At 37.6% G+C, this 21267-nt stretch overlaps 2 protein-coding genes across 2 annotated transcripts in view; one reads left to right on the plus strand and one right to left on the minus strand.

Annotated features, from left to right (window-relative positions):
• Window positions 1-12547, plus strand: part of hid1a (HID1 domain containing a) — a 31887-nt gene extending 19340 nt beyond the window's left edge. The window contains exons 12-19 of the mRNA XM_039655538.2: window positions 300-378; window positions 1799-1963; window positions 4061-4288; window positions 6978-7123; window positions 7202-7291; window positions 7921-8012; window positions 8086-8244; window positions 11284-12547. Of these exons, the coding sequence (XP_039511472.1) occupies window positions 300-378; window positions 1799-1963; window positions 4061-4288; window positions 6978-7123; window positions 7202-7291; window positions 7921-8012; window positions 8086-8244; window positions 11284-11347 (1023 nt within the window). The 3' untranslated portion in view covers window positions 11348-12547. The remainder of the gene's footprint in view (window positions 1-299; window positions 379-1798; window positions 1964-4060; window positions 4289-6977; window positions 7124-7201; window positions 7292-7920; window positions 8013-8085; window positions 8245-11283) is intronic.
• On the minus strand, window positions 12267-20788 carry otop2 (otopetrin 2). The gene is made up of 8 exons (XM_039655549.2): window positions 20549-20788; window positions 18918-18990; window positions 17985-18291; window positions 17564-17700; window positions 17421-17479; window positions 16373-16521; window positions 13850-14664; window positions 12267-12822 (listed from the first exon to the last, which is right to left on the minus strand). Exons 1-8 carry the CDS (start codon window positions 20590-20592, stop codon window positions 12652-12654), a joined length of 1755 nt encoding a protein of 584 aa, XP_039511483.2. The 5' UTR covers window positions 20593-20788; the 3' UTR covers window positions 12267-12651.
• Window positions 20789-21267: the final 479 nt, after the last annotated feature.

Here is a 21267-nt window from a genome sequence, read left to right on the forward strand (position 1 = left end):
AGAAAATTTCAAATGGCACTTAGAGGCTTTTGCATCTGAACTCTTCATATATATATATATATATATATATATATATATATATACACAGTATATATATATATATATATACAGTATATAAATATACTATATATATATAGTATATACTGTATATATGCCGAGCACTTGAATATATATGTGCGCAGGTGTGTAATCTTTCTTTCAATTCACACTAAAGGTTTAATATGTGGGCTTTGTATCTGGTTTGATTAGAAACAAACATATGAGGTGTTTAAATCTCTAAACACTGGTTATGTGTGCAGGTTTTCCACAAGATAATCACCAGTGGCCATCAGCGTTTACAGCCTCTCTACGACTGCCTGCTCACTATTGTGGTGAACGGTGAGTGTCTGCGTTTGCACTGGGCTTTACCTGGATTCAGATTTCATCATTTGTTATGTCACAAAAAAAACTGATCCCGACACTTGCTTAAGAGACTAAAAAAATCTACACCTTCATCCTTCCCTCGCACTTTGTAATCTTTCCCTCGTGGGTCAAAATGAACCGAAGCCCTATTTTTATTTTATTTTTTTGAATCAGAAAGCTAATTTGATTTCATTTTCATACTATTTTTTCTATTAAAGATTTTTTGCTATTTTTTATTTTATTTACCTTTAAATCACTACATTTGATCATTATAATAAATAAATAGTAATGCAAGCAAATTTCTCACATGTTTTCATATTAAATTCAAAATAACTCACAATTTCATGCATAACCCTTGTAATTCAGCTCAAAATATCTCACATTGTGTGTTGGGTTGGGTATCGAGAATCGAGTATCGATTGGAACCGGGACTAACTTTTCGTTTTTCCCGGAATCGTTCAAAAGTTAAAATTTCAATTCCTAGTTTCGATATTCACAGTCCGCCGAGCGGAAGAAGAAACCGCTGAACAACACCAACGAAGAAGCGTCTACCGGAAGTGTTGGCATAACCACGCGAGTCGAACATGAGTACCTTACGTCGGAGATCCAAAGTGTGGCTTCACTTTTCTAAAAATTAACGAAATCTCGGCAAAATGCAAAATTTGTGACAAGTATTTGTGACAGAAGGAGTATTTCCTTCAGAAAGGCCGTTGGTTAGCAAGGTTAGCTAAACTTTTTTGACTCTGCCTCTTAAAAGAATCGAAATCGAGAATCGTTAGGAACCGGAATCGAAACAAGGAATCGGAATCGGAATCAGAATCGTTCAAATTCAAACGATACCCAACCCTAATTGTGAGTCTTTGCCGACCTCTTGTGTAAAAATAATAATATAAAATGATATTTCATAACTCTTGATAGCTCTATTTGGAGCAAATGAGCTGTTCCTCTGGGTCCTAAAGTCAGTTTCTCATCAATATGCATTCAGATGTAGAAATATTTGTTTTGGTAAAGTTTTAGCACATTTAGTTTGATTTTTGAGCACTTTTAGGTTTTTCTATGTGTCCTTAAGCATTCCTCCCATTACATTAATTCATAAGGGGGTCAAATTGACCCGCGAGCGAAGGATTTACTACTTTTCACATTTCAGCCACAAAACTCCTCGAACCCATTACATTTTTCTTTGTTTTGTGTATTCGTCGTTCAAGTGCGACAAAAGTCCAAGGGTCTGACGAACACCCAATTTTTAAAAAAAATATTTTAAAAGTGAATTTCGGAGGATGAGGTTTCCTGAGACCAAATGGAATGTTCAGATTAATTTAGAATGTTTGGTGCGTGTAGTTTGGTGCGTGTCATCCAAGAGTTGTGTTCTTTGCGTCCTCTGTCACATAACCTTTAGTGTCTCCATACCTGAAGAGTCTGTCCATGGTTGCGGCCAACAAGCTCCTGCATCTCCTGGAGGCGTTCTCCACAAACTGGTTCCTGTTCTCTGCTCCTCAGAACCATCATCTGTCCTTCTTTCTGCTGGAGGCCTTCAATAACATCATTCAGTACCAGTTCGATGGTAAGGACCACACTCTCGTTTATCTGGAAACTGTGGAAACTCTTACTTCTTACTTCTACTAAGGGCCAATATTTTTAATTAATTTCCAGGGCATTTTTTAACCTTGGTAACATTTTTTGTTTTTTTTAAGAATGACGTTATTTAATGCATTTGTGTTGTCTTTTATTTCAGATACGTAAATTTAGGCAATCGCTACCAATAAAATATTTATCACCATCAGCAAAAGCCTTCATTACACTGCAAAGCTGCATCTGACTATTTACATTTATTCAATTTATTGTCAATATATAACAAATAATGTTTGTATATATAACAAATATATAAGATTTAGACATTCTACTAACTTTAGCTTTGCAACTACATGTCAAATATCAGTCATTAGAGTTTTAGTAGACTGTCTACTTAATATCTGTAAACTCTTTATTGTGGTGCTCCTCAACAAACATTATACTGACTGTAAGTACATTTGCAACCTTGTCATCTTATTTCACTAAACTGACCCTAACAACTAACCATAACAGTTTACTACAGACTATTAATACTCTAATTAGTTAGTTGACATGTAGTTGCAGAGTTACTTATAGTTATTAGTCTGTCTAAAGTATTATTAGATAAATTATATACAGTACATAAAACACGTCAACAGCGTTCCCCTTCACTAGGGTTGGGTATCGAGAATCGAGTATCGATTGGAACCGGGACTAACTTTTCGTTTTTCCCGGAATCGTTCAAAAGTTAAAATTTCGATTCCTAGTTTCGAAATTCACAGTCCGCCGAGCGGAAGAAGAAACCGCTGAACAACACCAACGAAGAAGCGTCTACCGGAAAGTGTTGGCATAACCACGCGAGTCGAACATTAGTAGCTTACGTCGGCGATCCAAAGTGTGGCTTCACTTTTCTAAAAATAACGAAATCTCGGCAAAATGCAAAATTTGTGACAAAAGGAGTATTTGTGACAGGAGTATTTCCTTCAGAAAGGAGTATTTCCTTCAGAAAGGATTATTTCCTTCAGAAAGGCCGTTGGTTAGCAAGGTTAGCTAAACTTTTTTGACCCTGCCTCTTAAAAGAATCGGAATCGAGAATCGTTAGGAACCGGAATCGAAACAAGGAATCGGAATCGGAATCAGAATCGTTCAAATTCAAACGATACCCAACCCTACCCTTCACTGAGGTGCTCCTTCAGTTCTGCTCTCTCGCAAAAACTGGTGAAATGAATCTCTTACTTGCATCAAATCTGCGCTTTATTGTTTTATGCTAAAAGAAGACAGCCAGTAAACGTGCGTTGAAACCATAGACTGTAAAGAAATATGTTCGTAGTGTCTGTGACATCACCCATATGTTTCTGAAGAGCATTTTTGAAGCCCAAAGTGGGCGGAGCCAGTGGTCGCCATTTTGGATAACCGAAAATGTGCAGCGAGGCGGATTAGCTGAGGAGACGTGACGTAGACAAGCAGCTAGCAGTGACATCAGCGGCAATCCACCTGTCACTCAAGTGGCCACGCCCTTAATTTTGCACAACTTTATGTGCAAATGAGTTATAAAAAAATTCACTCTCCTCACAGTCGTCAAGAAGGGCAAAATTAGCTTTATAGACCAAAGCCACTTTTTGCACCAGTCTGTAAACTGTAAAGTTGGGCATTTTAACATGGGGGTCTATGGGATTGACTCTCTTCTGGAGCCTGTCTCTAGTGGCCAGTCGATGAAGTGCAGCTTAGGTCACTTCTGTGTTGGATTCAAGAGAGAGAAATGGGGAGGTTGGCGCTTTATTGAGACAAACTCAGCTGAGGCTAATCTAAACGCCTCTGATTGGCCATTGCATTCGTAGCTTAACAGAAATGTGTGATTGGTTATAATGCTCAACGCTGCAAAAAATGTGTAAAAAGAAATCTGATGCAACGTGAGCAGATCTAAAAGATCTAAACACTTTCATTCATTTTCACATTTCACTTCAATCGAGACAGTCGTAGATTTAGTTTAATTGGGCAGGGGAATTTTTTGCCCCCTTATCTTTTTTAATGATTTTTTTATAGGTGTTTTTGATCATTTTGGTGGCATTTTTGCCCCAAGCCCCTGACCCTCTGATGCTGTTTTGATCAGGTAACTGTAATTTGGTGTACGCCATCATTCGGAAACGCAACGTCTTCCACCAGCTGGCCAACCTGCCCAGCGACCCGGCCACCATCCAGAAGGCCTTGCAGAGGAAGAGGAAATCTCCGAACGCTATATCCCGGACCAGCTCCCAGGAGACCGTGTCCATGGAGGGATCGAGACCGGCTGTCCCCGCGGAGCCCGGGACACTGAAGGCCAGTCTCGTCGCCATACCAGGTAGATCTGCTTATTTCTGTCTTTACTGGATCATATACAGTTAAACCAAAATGTATTCAGACGGTTTATTCGCTGTAGTTTTGAAAAAGGTATTAAAATATAACTCCGAATCACTGGTTTTGTCCGTCCTTCTGTTAGACTCTCACACATGAATTATGCTGAATATCTGTCAGTTGTTATATTTAACTACACAATTAGATAATACCAGTTTAGATCAACCGATTACCAAGCAATGCTGAAAGGAGTTGTTCACTTTTCAAAAAAAACTTTTTCTGGTAATTTACTCACCCCCGTGTCATCCAAGATGTCCATGTCATTGTTTCTTCAGTCGAAAAGAAATGAAGGTTTTTGATGAAAACATTCCAGGATTTTCTCCATATAATGGACTTCAATGGGAACCAAACGGTTCAAGGTCCAAAAGACAGTTTCAGTGCAAACTGTTCAAAGGGTTTTAAACGATTCCAGACGGTGAATAAGGGTCTTATCAAGCGAAACGATCGCTCATTTAATAAATAAATAACAAAGTTTAAGTTTTATAAGCTCAAATGCTCGCCTTGCTCTGTTCTGTGTGACTCTCCTGTTCGAACTCGTTCATCAAAATAAACAAATCTTTCTCAGAGTCAGTTCGTTCCTTTCGTTCGTTGAATGAACCAAATGACGAGTTCGAACAGGAGAGTCACGAACGTGCATCGCAGTACATAGCAAGGCGAGCATTTGAGCTTATAAAACTTAAACTTTGTATATGTTACCGGTTGTCACTTTATGAAGAGTTTTTTGCTATAACATTTCACAGTTTGCTTTATTTTGCTCTCATCACTTACATACATGAACTTCAGTATAGTGTCCTGCACACACTAGTAAAAAAATAAATAAATCACAAATTATATCTGTTGTCTGAATAATTTTGGTTTGACTGTAAATGATATAGTAGTATTAGCCAGTGTTGGGAGTAACACATTACAAGCTACTGGTAAAGTAATGCATTACTTTTAAATTTAACAGCAAAATATCTGTTACTTTTTCAAATAAGTAACGCAAGTTACTTTGTTTTCCCAAATTTGATTTGATTGACACTTCTTCAGTCCCCCTGATAAGAGGAATCGTGAGTAAGTGCGGAGGTGTTGTGTGTGTGAACATGACGGTTCCTGTAGATCTAGACTAAATGTGAGCATGCATTTACTCATCTCACTTGCACAAAAACAGATTCAATATTCCTCAAAATGATTAAAACAGTGAAATGCTAACTCAGAATATTACACAAACCTGCAGTTATTAAAGGAGTAGTTCACTTTAAAAAAAAACTTTTGCTGATAATTTACTCACCCCCATGTCATCCAAGATGTCCACGTCTTTCTTTCTTCAGTCGAAAAGAAATTAAGGTTTTTGATGAAAACATTCCAAAAATTTTCTCCATATAATGGACTTCAATGGGAACCAAACGGTTCAAGGTCCAAAAGACAGTGCAAACTACAAACTATTCAAAGGGCTTTAAACGATTCCAGACGATGATTAAGGGTCTTATCAAGCGAAACAATCGCTCATTTAATAAATAAATAACAAAGTTTTATAAGCTCTGTTCTGTGATGCGCGTTCGTGACTCTCCTGTTCAAACCCGTTCATCAAAATGAACGAATCTTTTCCCGAGTGAACTAGTTCATTTCGTTCGTTGAATGAACCAAATAACACGAAAAAATATTATTATTATTTATTTATTAAATGAGCGATCGTTTCGCTTGATAAGACCCTTATTCAGCGTCTGGAATCGTTTAAAGCCCTTTGAACAGTTTGCAGTTTGCACTGAAACTGTCTTTTGGACCTTGAACCGTTTGGTAAAGTTTTTTTAAAAATGAACTACTCCTCTAAATATGTTAAATAACATGTATTTAATCTGACTTTATTAACCGATTTCTTTGCTGGCGACCTTCGATGATCCAAGTCAACCATACTAATAAACAAAAACTAAGTTAAATATCACATTTGTGTTTGAGTTTTTTACTGCTGTTTTTAATGTAATGTTACGCATTACTTTTTAAGGGTACGTTTACACGACAACGATATGCTTAAAACGTTTTACGATTAAAACGTAAAGTTTTCCGCGTACAGACGACACCAGTGTCAAAACGATCCCCATTCACACGGATCCACGGAAACCCCCAAAAACAATGTATTCTGCTGCCAGACCAGTAGATGGCGATGAAACACTGTAGACTGAACACGTAATACACATGTGCATGACGTCATCGTCTTCAGAGATTCAGGTTTTTGTTGATTACACAGAGACTGTTTTCAACTAAAAACTTTTTATTCATTTTGGCCGTTCGTTTACACGAAAACGGCATTTTGGGCGCCTGAAAACGCGAACTTTTGGAAACGGGTTTCAAAGTGCGCGTTTTTGAAAACGGTCTCCATGTAAAGCGACAAAAACGAGAATCTCTGAAGACGATGACGTCATGCACATGCGTATTACGTGTTAAGTCTACAGTGTTTCATCGCCATCTACTGGCCTGGCAGCAGAATACAGCGTTTTTAGTCATTTTCGCAGATCCGCGATCGTTTTGACAAAATACGCGGAAAACTTCTCCGTTTTAAGCGTATCGCTGGCACCCTAAAAGTAACATCCCCCAACACTGGTGTTAGTGAAGACCACGGGATAGTGTAACTTCATGTAAGAAAGGCTAACTCTCTTCAGACATCAATAAACTGACGGAGAAGTCCCAGGTTTCAGAAGACGGTACTATGATAGCAGTGCCACAGGCCGAATACCCAGAAACCCCTGAGCACAGCGCTGCGGCGGGAACCAGCGACACAGAGTCCATCTCAGGACGAGACACTGAGGTCAGAGAAGCCGACGCACACGGTCACGTTCACTACTCGCTCTTCAAACGCAGGTGATAACAGTGATTCTCTTGCTAGGATGTCTTCTACACCGAGGCAGAGATGGCGAGGAGACGTCTGTCCAGCTCTTCATCATCCGTCAGCCACTGGAATCCCAAACCCGACTGGGTAAGATGACTTCATCATCACTGCCTTTAGGATAAGGATACGGAATTGACGTCAAGGGTTAAAAATAAGAAAGCGATATCAGCAACTGAATTATACTCTAAAATATTTCAGTGAAAATCTAGGAATATATTTCTCTTGTTATAGTTAGTTTGTAAGTCTGTCTATTTAAGCTATGTATATTTATCTATTTATTTATTTATTTATTATTTTTTCATCTATTTTTCAATTAATTTTATTCTGTTTATTTTTTTTTTGCTGTATAATTTCTGTTTACGAACTGTGATGATTGTATGTTTGTAATCTGTATTCTAATAAAAAAAAAAAAGGAATTGACGTCAGTGTTGACTGCAGGAATTACTGTCAGTTTTATTTTTAATTTTTTCATTTTTTTATTATATAACATAACATATTATGCATGTTTTGATGAGACATCACAATAAAAAAAATCTAATTTATTATCAAAATATCATTGATTAAACAAAACTTATGTCTGCTTTAGTCCCCGCCCCTAAACCCTCGACATCCAATCAGAAACAGGGGAACAGTAACCTGTTGCATAACACAAATCACAATATGGAAGAAAATGCTTTAGTTTCATCAAGACTTTTTAATTTGCACTCAAATCACAGGTCCTGTCCTGGAAGAGTAAGCTCCCACTGCAAACCATCATGCGCTTGCTGCAAGTACTGGTGCCACAGGTGGAGAAAATCTGCATTGACAAGTAAGAGGAGAGTAGCCGTTGGTAGTGGCATGTGGTGTGATGTGCAAGTGTGACGACGTGTCTCTCTCATCAGGGGTCTGACGGATGAATCGGAGATCCTGAAGTTTCTCCAGCATGGCACTCTGGTGGGTCTGCTTCCCGTTCCCCATCCCATTCTCATCCGGAAATACCAGGCCAATGCGGGAACCGCCATGTGGTTTCGCACGTACATGTGGGGAGTCATTTACTTGCGGTAAGTGTTACATCACAGTGTGTCTTTGGCTTTCTGGGCATGAAATCATACGATCCACCTTATTCCTGATGAGCTTGCTGTGCTTTCAGTCATGGGTGGGGGGAACTTTAGCTCAAAAAGCCTGACACGACAATCATTTCAAATCATCGACTGTAAAAAACATGGACGACGCCCCTTCGCTCTCTTCCATTGCTCAGAAGTGAAGCCGCCAGTGTCCTGATATGGCGCTGACATCTTGGGACTTGAGTCTGCGCAGAAGCGATCTCGGGACCAGACATGTGTAGTCTTGAACAGGAAGTAAAACCGCAAAATCAAGGCCCCGCCCTCACTCTCGCAGAATCAATCGCAAGCACACGCTCCGGCACTTTGTTTTTAATTAATTATAGAAAAAAGATCCCGAAAAAAAATCTCTTGGTGCTTCAGTGACTACTTCGCTCTGAGGACCTGTCAATCATGATGTCACACCACGGCATCAAATAACTAACTAAAACAAACTTATTTTATTTGTATAAACGTGACAGAAACCATCTTTGGAAAAACGATATTTGAAATGTAATTTGATTGATTAGTTCGTCTCCGTGCCGTTGAATAACACGGGGAGGCGGGGTTTATGGCCTATACTGGGACCGGCCACCGGGGGGCGATCTGGTTTCACTTTTCAGGGCTTGTGCGGCACGCTTGTTTCAAATCATAAGTTGCCCTACAAATAACTCTGATCCGTGAGTTCGACTGAACGAGCTGTCAGTTTCCCTTCATGTTTCCTTTTCAGACGCCATGAGAATAACGTAACACTTGGTATTTTAACGCGACAAGAATATCTACTCCTTTTCCTCACGATTATTTTCTCTTTGCATTCCGCTTTAAAGGAACACTCCGACATTTTGGGACGTATCCCCCAGAGTTAGATAAGTCCATACATACCTTTTTCATTTCCGTGCGTGCTGTAACTCTGTCTAACGCACCCACCGCTAGCCTAGCTTAGCACAAAGACTGGAAGTAAATGGTTGCAGTTGCATACTGATCCCAAATAAGTGACAAAATAACGCAAACATATTCCTATTTACATGTTGTGTTTTGTACAGTCACATAGTGTACAAATAACATGGTCATATGAGACAAAGCCATCTTTTAACCGTATAAATATTGGGAACTATATTCTCAGAAGGCGAAGCACTGCTACTTGGGCGGAGTGATAACCGCAGCTCCGCAACATCTTACTCATTTTATTTCTTCCTGGCTGTGTCGACGTCTACGCTACTTGGCGTATATCTTCTTCGCTGTTGCATATGTGTGCTCGGCAAGACCGTTTTGTGTTTGAGCGCCCCCAAGTTGTGTCTACTCCAAACACGTGAGCAAAAGCGCCAATCTCATTGGTCGGATAGTTTTTGACGCGGTGCGTCAAACTAAAAAAAAAACGAACCCGAGGCATTTTTAAAAAAATGACGCTTTTACGCGTGGTGTTTTCCGCGTCGGTGTGCACACTCACATTGGCACCCTTTGTTTAGTCGCGAGGCGTTAAACGTCAGCGAATATCGCGCTCGAAATTCGTCCCGGTGTGAACAGGCCTTTACAGTGACGACAGGAAAATGATTCAATGGTGCAAACAGAGTTCATCTTGGCTGTACAGCAGCTCTGAAAGACAACAGTGGCATTGTTCTGCTGACGTCACTCAGTGTTGATTCAGTTCCACTGTGAAGATCATCAATTATTAAATGAGTTCATTTCATCTATAAAGCAGTTCTGGAGAAACCGTGATGTCATCGTCAGTGCAGGCAGATCAATAATACTGATGAATATTTAGCAAGCCAGAGGCGACAGGGGCAAGATCATAGAGAAAAGTCACTCAGTTCTCCTCTGGCCAATGAACGAACAGTGTATGATTATGATTCATAAGTCAGAATTCAGATCAGGATTCAAATATGCATCCAGTTCCTCTGACTTGAAGATGGTTTCATAACGCATAACAGAATAATATTAAACAACACAATAGAATGAATGTCCTTTTTTTCACATGTCCAATACAGTCCCGACAGATCAAATCAAATCCCACTCTACATTATTTCAAACAGAATATTTTGTTATTAAATATTGTATATTTGAAAAGAGTTCTTGCATGACTCTTAGCATACAATTGTTTTTGACACAGTTTTGGTTTGGGCAGGTAAGATTACATAATACATTGCATAATATATGTATTATTTATTTATTATTAATTCTTTTTATTACATTTAATTTTTAATTTCATTTAATTTAAATTTTATTTTAAAATATATTTAAATTGTATTTAATTTTTTATTTTTAATTAAATAAAATTTATTTTTAAATTCATTTTATTTTTATTTTATTTTAAACTATATATATATATTTTTTTACATTTTTATTTTATTTTATTTTATTTTATTTTATTTTATTAGAGGGTCCATTCAGTTTTGGTTTGGGCAGATTGCGTAATACATAATACATTGCATAATATATGTATTATTTATTTATTATTAATTATTATTATTACATTTAATTTTTAATTAATTTTTAATTTCATTTCATTTAAATTTTATTGATTAATTTTTGATTAATTAATTAATATATTTTTAATTAAATAAAATTTATTTTTAAATTCAGTTTATTTTTATTTTATTTAAAACGATTTTTTTTATTTTTTTTTATTTCATTTATTAGAGGGTCCATTCAGTTTTGGTTTGGGCAGGTCAGATTACATAGTACATTGCATAATATGTATTATTTATTTATTATTAATTATTTCATTTTATTTTATTTAAAATGTATTTAAAAATATATTTTATTTTATTTTTATTTATTTTTAATATATATATATATATATATATATTTTATATTTGTTAATTTTTTTATTATTATTATTATTTTTTTTTTTGTAGTATTATTATTAGAGGGTCTGTTTCTTTCTGTAAGAACAGGTCCGAAATATGTGTGTGTGTGACTGTGGCACGTTGAATCAGTTGTTCTCAGCCGAGTAACTGTAACACAACGGTGAGTTTGATGTGGTTTCTCCTCTCACTGCAGGAATGTGGATCCTCCGATCTGGTACGACACCGACGTGCGTCTCTTTGAGATCCAGAGGATGTAGAGATGACCCGTCACACAGAGAGCCCGCAGACCTCGTCCGGCCTTATCCTTCTGCTTTAACCCGTTCCCCAGAGAAGAGGCGACTCGCTCTCGCCTGCGAGACTCCACTGAAGGTGCCAGTCCACCCGCCAGCTCTGGCTGCGGTTCAGATGATAACGCGTCTATATATAACCATACGTTCCCGTAATACAAGCATACTGTGTGCAGCAGCAGCCCAGACATGTGAAACTCTCTCTTACTGTGGTTTTTATAGGAAACAAGTGCTTATTATCAGAAGGAATGCTATTTGTAGCATCGTAAAAAAAACTTGTGAATAATTTCTAGGAAGCTTTTAGAAGTTATCAAGCATTGACCTTTGGATTGTATTAATATCACCACAAGAGGGCGATATTGCTGAATCCTCCTTTTTTGTTACATGTTGGAACATATACATTACTCCAAATTTTCACTATACTAGTCTAGACAGGAATGACAAATAACTGGAGGAAAATCAAAAGCTGGTTTAGATGACTCCACAAGTATTCATATCTATCATGAAAATGTACAAAAAAAAAGTATTATATCGCAGCTGTTTGATGGTATATCAATATCTCTATTTTTGTCTGCATATCAGTTTTGCTAATGAGATCGTGTAAATATCGCTTGATGTTTGAAGTTACTGGCTACATATATGATAAATATGACAAACAATCAAATAGAAAGATTAGCTTGTGGTGTGTGCATTTCTGCATATGTTCATCTTATTGTTTAAAGTGCCGATAACTGTAAACAGATTTGTTGCAGTATTTATAAGAGAGTTTGTGGTTCAGATCAAGACTTTGCATTTGTACTTGTGTTTTAATGTTTGTGTATTTGTGCAAAATTTGTCCCAATATATATTGAGAGAATATAGAGTACAAAAAAACACACTTCTCACTGTGTCACGTTTTTGTGTTCAGGCTTCATTTATTCACAATGAAGAAGAGCATAAGTAAAACAGGTTGAGTACAGCAAAATGTGTGCTCACTTTAATCTGGACACATAGTGACCAGAATAAACAGAAACTGGGAATGAGAGGGCAAGATCTACTTCCTGAGGATTTCACTGCATTGCCAACATCTGTAACAGGGGCCATATTTCAGAAAATATTTATTCACATATTAAAAGGTTTCAGTTCAACATGGTCTACATCTCCACACACGTACACACACACCAATAACAATGTAGTACAAAATGTCACTTTCAGCCAAACAAAAATATACTATTAAAAATATATATATATTACAATGTGCATAAGCGCGTTCAGTTCATGAGTGGTCAGTGGGTTTATGAGGTGAGGCACACCTCGAACAGACTGGCCACTGAGTGCAGCCGGTAGAAGATCCCGAACGGCATCCCGATGTTCACCGCAACCGCCCACGTCTGAAACTCGTACACATCCGACCCGACGGTGTTGTCGAACTGAGGCCGGGCTCCGAAGGCGGGCATGATCCAGAGCTACAAAACACAAATGCAAGCGTTCAGAATTCCAATATAAAACTGGTGTTTTAAAGACACAAACGCATTCTGAAACAAACAAAACTGAATTTTAATGCAGGCTTGTCAAAATTAAGGCAAATAAGACAAAATAGAGAATGGAACCATCGTTAAAATGATCGAGGTGATTTCTCCTACACCTGGTGTTAAGATGCGTTTTGGTGGATCGGATCACAAGTGGGCGAGGGAAACATTCCCGTTCACACCTGGTGTTTTAATTCGTCTCTTTCGTCCACTTTCAAACACTTCTGTCCTGATTTCTTCGAGTTGAGGGTCTGTGACGGGTAAATGTGTGGGTTTCTTCAGATCTTTGATCTAATGGACACAATAAGCTTGTCCGATTGCTTGTCCAGAGACGACGGAGAAACACACGGAGAGCATCAGCTTTAGTTTCTGCTCTGAGAGACTCGAGACCAGCCGAACGCTGGGAGTGTGTGTTAGAAATCAGGAATGGTGAGAGAACATTGTGTTTGGTATGTTTTCATCTTCAAAACAAACTTGGGTCTTCATCTGTCAAAGTTTAACCCCATCTGTCTAGAGCTCTTCTCATGATGCTAACGCTTGACGTCAGTAGACGGAGAGAAGACGATCTTTTGAACACATTAGATCACATCAGTGTTTACACTACGAATGTAAACCAGTCGAATGTCCCTCTGGAAGTGGTTGACAAGCGTCGTCCACTTGTGACCCGATTGACCAAAACGCATCTCAATACCAGCTGTAAACGGCCTAATTTTAAGCTTTGTGTAACAAAAAAATAATCGTGTAATAGGACTTTTTTTCCATATTCATCATTCAGTGGCTCTGAATTGTCAAAACGTCTCTCAAAACGCTTGCTACGGATTCGAAAAACGCAGATAATTGAACCCCATCCAAAAAAATTTTATGACGGTTGGAAGTTTCAGAAGCGATTGAGGTCGTATTTATTTTTTAACGTGCGAAAATCGGTGTGCAACTCACTAAAAAGTATCAAGGGTCAGATACTCACAATGATGTTGCAGAGCAACAGGAATGCGCAGATCTCCTTAATCATCCTCCTCTTCCAGGTGAGGCGACCCTGGAGGATCCCCAGCGGGATGGGTAGCGTGTGAGCCGGGACGATCGAGCTGCTCCTCCTCTCCGGGTCTCTCTCTCTCACGGCCATGACGTTTGCGAAGACGGTGCTGGTCTCCGTCTCGACGAACGGCTCCCGGTGGAGGCCCTTGATGATGAAGGCGTTCTGGAGACACAACTGGATCACGGTCAGGATAGCGCTGACCAGGTTGAGTCTGTTCGTGCTCCCCATGACCCCTGACGCCAGAACCGCGACGATAATGAAGTAACAGATGAGGAACTGTCCTAAAGACGCTCCCACGAGAAGCCCGACATCCAGACTCCTCGTTGGGTTCTTCCCTGACACTTGCTCCCTCTTATCCATGCGGAAAACCACACAACCGATCAGACACGTGATGGACATGAGAATGATGGCGACGATGTTCATTATATAATGCATTATTAGCGCTCCCTCCGTCTTTTTCGGGTCTCCTTCCACCACGTCCACCTCGTAAACCACGAATGTCGCCAGACCCGCCACTAGGATGATCAGACCCGCCACTGGCCCGACTAGGACGTCCCATGGGCTGAAGCGCAGCTTGTGACTGTGGTGTTCATCCATGTTGCGGCCCACGTTCTTCCACATGACGTAGGCCAAGGCGGAGGCGAAGAGGCTGTACTCGATGTTGAAGGGGTACAGGTAGTAAAAGGTCTTCTCGAAAACATCACACATGTCATGGAAACACTTGCATTCGCTGACTTCAGCGCGGTCTGAAAAAGCAAGAAGACAGAGAAACGTCAAAAAGATGCCCTATAGCCAAATTAAGCATTTCAATCAGACAGTCCGGGCCGCATCTGAGCCATGTGGATTTCATGTGTATACCGGATGTGGGCCGGATCCGGGCCGACACTATGCTGTTTGGGCAATGAATGAGGTTTGATTGAAAATTTGCTTTGAAGCCTCAGTGGAAACCAATGACAAACTGAAATTATTGTGATTTTAACGGTAAAACACGATTTTAACGGTAAAAAAAGTTTTAACGGTGATTTTAACGGTAATGCTGCGGTGAAAAACTATTTATTGGTTTCTATACAATATATATACTATATACGATGAATAACTGTGATGGATCTAACCGTACATTTTACAGTAAAATATAGTTTTTGTAAGTGAAAAAGAACAAGTCATTGTATGATTTACAGAGAAAAAACGTAAATTAACATTCGCACAATTCCCTGCGCGACACTTCACATTTGAAATATACGGTTAATAACAGTGATAGATCTAACAGTACATGTACAATTGTACGGTAAAATATCGTTAAATTTACAGTTTTTGGAAGTGAAAAGGAAAAAGTCCTTATAATTGACAGTAAAAAAAAAAACGTAAACTGACATTCGCACAATTCCCTGCGCGACACTTCACATTTTAAATATATACGGTTAGTAACAGTGATAGATCTAGCAGTACATGTACAATTGTACAGTAAAATATCGTTAAATTTACAGTTTTTGGAAGTGAAAAGGAAAAAGTCCTTATATAATTGACAGAAAAAAAAACGTAAACTGACATTCGCACAATTCCTTGCGCGAAACTTCACATTTTAAATATATACGGTTAATAACAGTGATAGATCTAACAGTACATGTATAATTTTACCGTAAAATATCGTTAAATTTACAGGTTTTGGAAGTGAAAAGGAAAAAGTCCTCATATAATTGACAGTAAAAAAAAACGTAAATTGACATTTACACAATTCCCTGCGCGACACTTCACATTTTAAATATACGGTTAATAACAGTGATAAATCTAACAGTACATGTACAATTGTACGGTAAAATATCGCTAAATTTACAGTTTTTGGAAATGAAAAGGAAAAAGTCCTTATATAATTGACAGTGAAAAAAAAAACGTAAATTGACATTCGCACAATTCCCTGCGCGATTTTCTGCACATTTTTTATTATTATTGTTTTTTTCCACTTCACATTTTGATGTATTTTCGTTGAAATAACCATTTCTTCATAGTTTTTTCTTATCAGTTATGGACATTACATTTTATGTTTAATTTAGTTGAATTAATGTTTACTCCATGATGGTGTTTAGTGTTTGTGTGAATGACGCTGTCTCTTCTATATATTAGTATTAACTTTCTCAGCGTGTGGAAAAGCAGCTTGTGATTAGCTTTGATTGATAATGTGACTCACATCTCCACTGTTGTCAGTGTACAATGGTACAAAACAAATATTAGTACTACAATAGATCAGTAAATTAACTTCATCAGACAATGAAATATGGTTTTTGTTTTTTTTGTTTACTATCAATTTAAGTTTAGTCTGTAAAACCTAAAATGTCGCTATACCGTAATTTTTTTACGGTAAATTTCTGGCAGTCTTTTTTTTTTTTTCAGAGTACTTTCGATGCTCTTTCTACTTATCCCACATAAGTATGCAGGTGTGCATTTGCGGATGTCAAGCACCTTCTGTGGTGACGTTGTAGCTGTGGCCGTTGTTTGAGGAACCGTTGGACGAAGGGTCCTTTGGAGCCACTGTTTGATGGAGCGACTCTTCAGTCACAGCCGTCATCCACACCATGAGGTTCGTAGACAGGGTCAACATCAGGCCAAATCTACAACAAGGAAGCGAGGGTAAATATTACTATACAGTAACACTAGTGTCCCTGTTCCAAAGAAGCATACAAGGGTATAGGTTTCCTATCAAAACCAAACATTTCCTTGAGCTAACTCAAAAAAAATGTGTGCTCATTGCTTCACACAACTCAACAGTCACTGGACTTGAAGTGTGGGTTACAAACAGATCGTTTCCTTCACGGATCTGAAAGGTTGTGATCATTTGTCATTTCCTATTAATAAAATGACTAAACCTGTAAACAAACCCAAGCTTTATCTTGAACCACACTGATAAAAATGATTCTGTGGCGAATTAAATGTTACGGGGGAAAAAACCTACATGAAAAACTTAGTTCAGGCAAGAATGAAAACTACATCGAATCTAATTGAGTAATCTATATAAGTACTCAATAACTATCATTGATATAAAATTAAGTAAAAACAACTCAACTTTTTGTAATACTGGGGTTCCCATCATGTACTGGGGCATGAATAATTAATAAGGTTGACACTTAAAAACGATCGTCATTGTGTACCAAATCTAGAAGTGCCATGTCACGTCTTCTATTATGTATATGGAAGTTATACAATATCTATTGTATTATTGTTACCTTAGATGTTTCTAAGTAAAACATACACTTTAAAAGTATAGTTTAATTCAGTGTTGTATTGTTCGAGTTAAATTTGTTAAACTTAGTTAAGTAGATGCTACTTAATTCTATATGTGAAATGAAATATAATTAAGTAATATTAACTTAATTACAAAATGAATGCTAAGTTCAATAGTAAGTCTGTTTTACTTGATAATAACAGGTTGTACAGAAAAAAAATGTTTATAAATGTGTTTTTTATCAAGTAAATCCTTCAAGTTATTTATTTTTCCAGTGCAAGGACTCACCGTGTGATGTTTTGCTGTATCTGTACGCAGTCTTTAGCGTGAACCCAGAGGACGTATGTCTGGAATATCGAAGAAAGTATTATTTAAAAAATCTATAAACACAAGAACGAATAACCTAAAAGAGCAGGAAAGGGTTTTCACACCTGGACGATGACAAACAGAGCTTGCGCAGCAGGAAACACGACTTTCACCGGGGAATCGCAGTGCATTCGACCCACGTAATACATGATCTTGAAAATGTCCATGGTTACACTGCAGACGCCAAACAGAACCAGTCCAGCTGATGAAGACACAAGCACAATATAAGCTTAGATTATACAACCCAACCAATCATTATTCAGACACCAGATATCATTTTTTTTTTATATTTGTGTGCAGGACACTATAGTTCAGCAAAATAAAGTAAACTGTGACATATTCAATTCTAAAAACTCTTCATACAGTGACTACCAGTAACATTTATACAAATTTCGAAATAACAACGCAAAAGTTCTTTCTGAAATCTTTGATTCCATTCAACGTTGCTTGTCAGAACCGGATTTGATCGTACGAATGAAGTCTTACCTCTCAGCCAAACCGGACCAGCATGACTGTCTTTATACAGCACTGCTCGATGCACCCGAGAAGTGTGGACTTTGTAGTAAACCATCCAAATGGTGGTGAGGATGACGAGTAAGATGAGGAAAATCAGAAGATGAGAAGAAGAGATCTGGACCTTGTTGAAGACACTCCCGCTCACTATGGCGATTCCCAGGAGTAGGATATTTAGGGAGATGAACCCCGAAAGAAGCCATCCCCAGTTTCGCCCCTTCTCTACTGTTTTTAACCTGCCATGGGCAAGAACCGGGCCGGCCGTGTCTCCATGGGAACACTGTCAAGAAAAGAAAAATCAGTTAAATTTACGGTAAAAAAAAAAAAAAAACGACTGCCAGAAATTTACTGTAAAAAAAACCTTCGGTTTTACAGACTTAACTTGAATTTACAGTAAATAAACGTATTTCATTATCTGATATAATGTTAATTTATCGATCTATTGAAGTTCTAATATCTGTTTTGTACCATTGTGATACACTGACGACAACCAATCACAGCGGAGATCACGTAATCAATCAAATCACACACGCCATCATGGAATAAACATTAATTTAACAACATTTAATGTAACATAAAACCCTAATGACGTAACTGATTCGAAAAAAAAACGACGAATTATTTCAACAAAAATACATCAAAATATGAAGTGTCGCGCAGGGAATTGTGAGAATGTCAATTTACGTTTTTTTACTGTAAATTGTACAATGACTTTTGCCTTTTCACTTCCAAAAACTGTAAATTTAACGATAGTTTACCGTAAAATTGTAAATGTACAGTTATTCACCGTATCTAGAGCAGAAGCTTTCTGTTAACCACTTTACAGTTTTTATACCGCAATTTTTTTCATTTAAATTAATTTTTACAGTATTTTACCGTAAAAAAATCACAATCATTGGTACTAACCTGGATGGTGGATATCTGGTTCTCGATGGCTTCAAGTTCTTCCTTGGTCGTCATGTTGATTGAGTTAGAAGAGCTGTCCACAAAAAAACACAAGTAAAGTTGCAATTGAGTCCGAGTTGCAAAGAGTCTTCTGGATTTGGAGAAGTCTAGCTTCCTCAGGCTGTACTGTATATATATATACTTGAACCCGCATCTAACCAATCTCCTCCCCTCTCTTCCGCTTACGTCTAGTCCTACGTCGGTCCCTCATCGGAAGGAGACCTGCATCCTCAAATCTGACCTGACAGTATTGGGAATCCAGAAGGATTTCACCTTTGCTTGCACTGGAGCACGGCCAGCCAATGGCCCTCAGCTATTGTGATAACAGTGTTTAACAAGAGCTACCTGTGCCACCTCCACTCTCTCGGTGTGTATGGTGACGGAGGAAACGTGAAGTTCTGATCAGACACCCTCAGCTCTGAGTCATCAACAAATATTACGCTTTCATTTACCTCAGTCATCTCTGTTTTCAAAATATCAAGCCTTTATTTACTCGGCTTTTGGGGATCCGTGCGATAATGCCTAGCCTCACCCAGTATCTTTGTTTGAGGGCAGTCGTACAATTTGAGATTAATTGTGCCATTGTATCTTTTGTGACACCATAAGCGCCATGCATTAATGACGATTATTATTGTTAACAGCATGCAACAATATTTAAAGCAGATTTATTATTAATGCTTGTGTAGTTGCTATTTATATATTCACATTTAATCAATTAACAGGCACTTTTATTCTATGCGACATTCAAAAACATTTCAAGAGTACACACACACACACACACACACAAAACAAAGAACAATAAGTTATGAAAACATGCCTTTGCAGTCAAGTCACCTTCCTATTTATAGCGCTTTTAACAATATATATATATTGTTTCAGAGCAGCTTTACTGTGATAATAGGAGATTACAGTAACACTTTACAATAAGGTTCATTAACATGAATGACCAAAACTTTAATTATTAATCTTAATTAGTGTTAATTTAAACATTTACTAATACATTTTTAAAATCAAAGGTATTTGTAAAACATTATTTAATAATGTGTGAACAAACAGCTGTACTTTTATTAACTAACATTAACAAAGATTAATAAATAATGTAAATAAACACTATAGTTAATTAATTAATGTTAACTAATCTAACTTAGTGTTTTTACATTGCTTTAACTCATCAAAAGAAGTTTGCAAATTTCAACTTTTTTAAACAGTACAAGTTTCAAAGTTTCAACTCAATTTCTTTAAGTCAGATTAATGTCAGATTAAAGTTGAAATGACTTAAACATTCAAGTTGATTGTACTTTTTTTACAGTGCAACTGTAAAAAATATTTTCAAGATTTGCTATCACAACATTTTTTTCTTTTGTCAAATCAACTTAAATAATTTATTTAGTTCAGATAACTTATTATTTATTAAATTAATCTCCTTCTTTGCATTAACTTTTTCCAGTTCAATCAACTTAAAATTTTAAGGCAACCAGGTTACCTAATTTTAAATTTTAAGTTAAACCAACAATATTTTGGCACATTTATTCAATCAGCAGATGCATTAAACAAGCATTTACAAGTTATTACTGTCAGTGTCCTCCACTTACCACGAGTAGAAACCGCTGGCCTTCTGAGGAGCGTGCCACTTCATTGCACTTATACACGCTTGCCGACACAATGATTTACTGTAGTAACACTGAAGGACCTGCAACCTGTCAGACACAACGAATTATTAGACAAAAAATGAACATCTAGGACACAATGTGCAATTAAACAATAAATCTTCAAACATCAGTGGTGTATGATAATGCCACAGTAATGGGACATCGTGAAATAAACACCGTAAACCCCATAAATAACAATATGCAATTATTAATGCAGGTGTCAATGCCTGGAGGTTATATAATAATAATTCCTTGCATTTAAAGGTAGAACTGTAAACAACATTAATATGAGGAAAGTGACGTCTAATTTAATGTGCATCAGAATTTCATGTTAAAACATATGAATATATGGCCAATAAAGCTACAAATGAAAGATATGAAAACAATATTTTCATAGCAAAATATCAAAACAAGAGCATGAACCCACTTTAAACACAAAAAAGGTTTGAAACCAGGGATGCAAGATGATATCGGGACAACATCGGCATATAAAAGCTTAAATTGACCATCATCGGCAGATTTGAATATTACTGCCGACGAGCCTTGCCGATTTGGTGGCGTGTACGAAGCATGAGCGCCAGCGACTTAAACTTAAACTAGGGGTGTGCCATCACGCTTTTTGATCGTGGACGGTTAAACGTATCTGCTTTTGAAGAAAAATC

This window comes from Pimephales promelas, chromosome 3, assembly GCF_988280905.1.
Source record: "Pimephales promelas chromosome 3, fPimPro1.hap1.1, whole genome shotgun sequence".
NCBI lineage: Eukaryota > Metazoa > Chordata > Actinopteri > Cypriniformes > Leuciscidae > Pimephales > Pimephales promelas.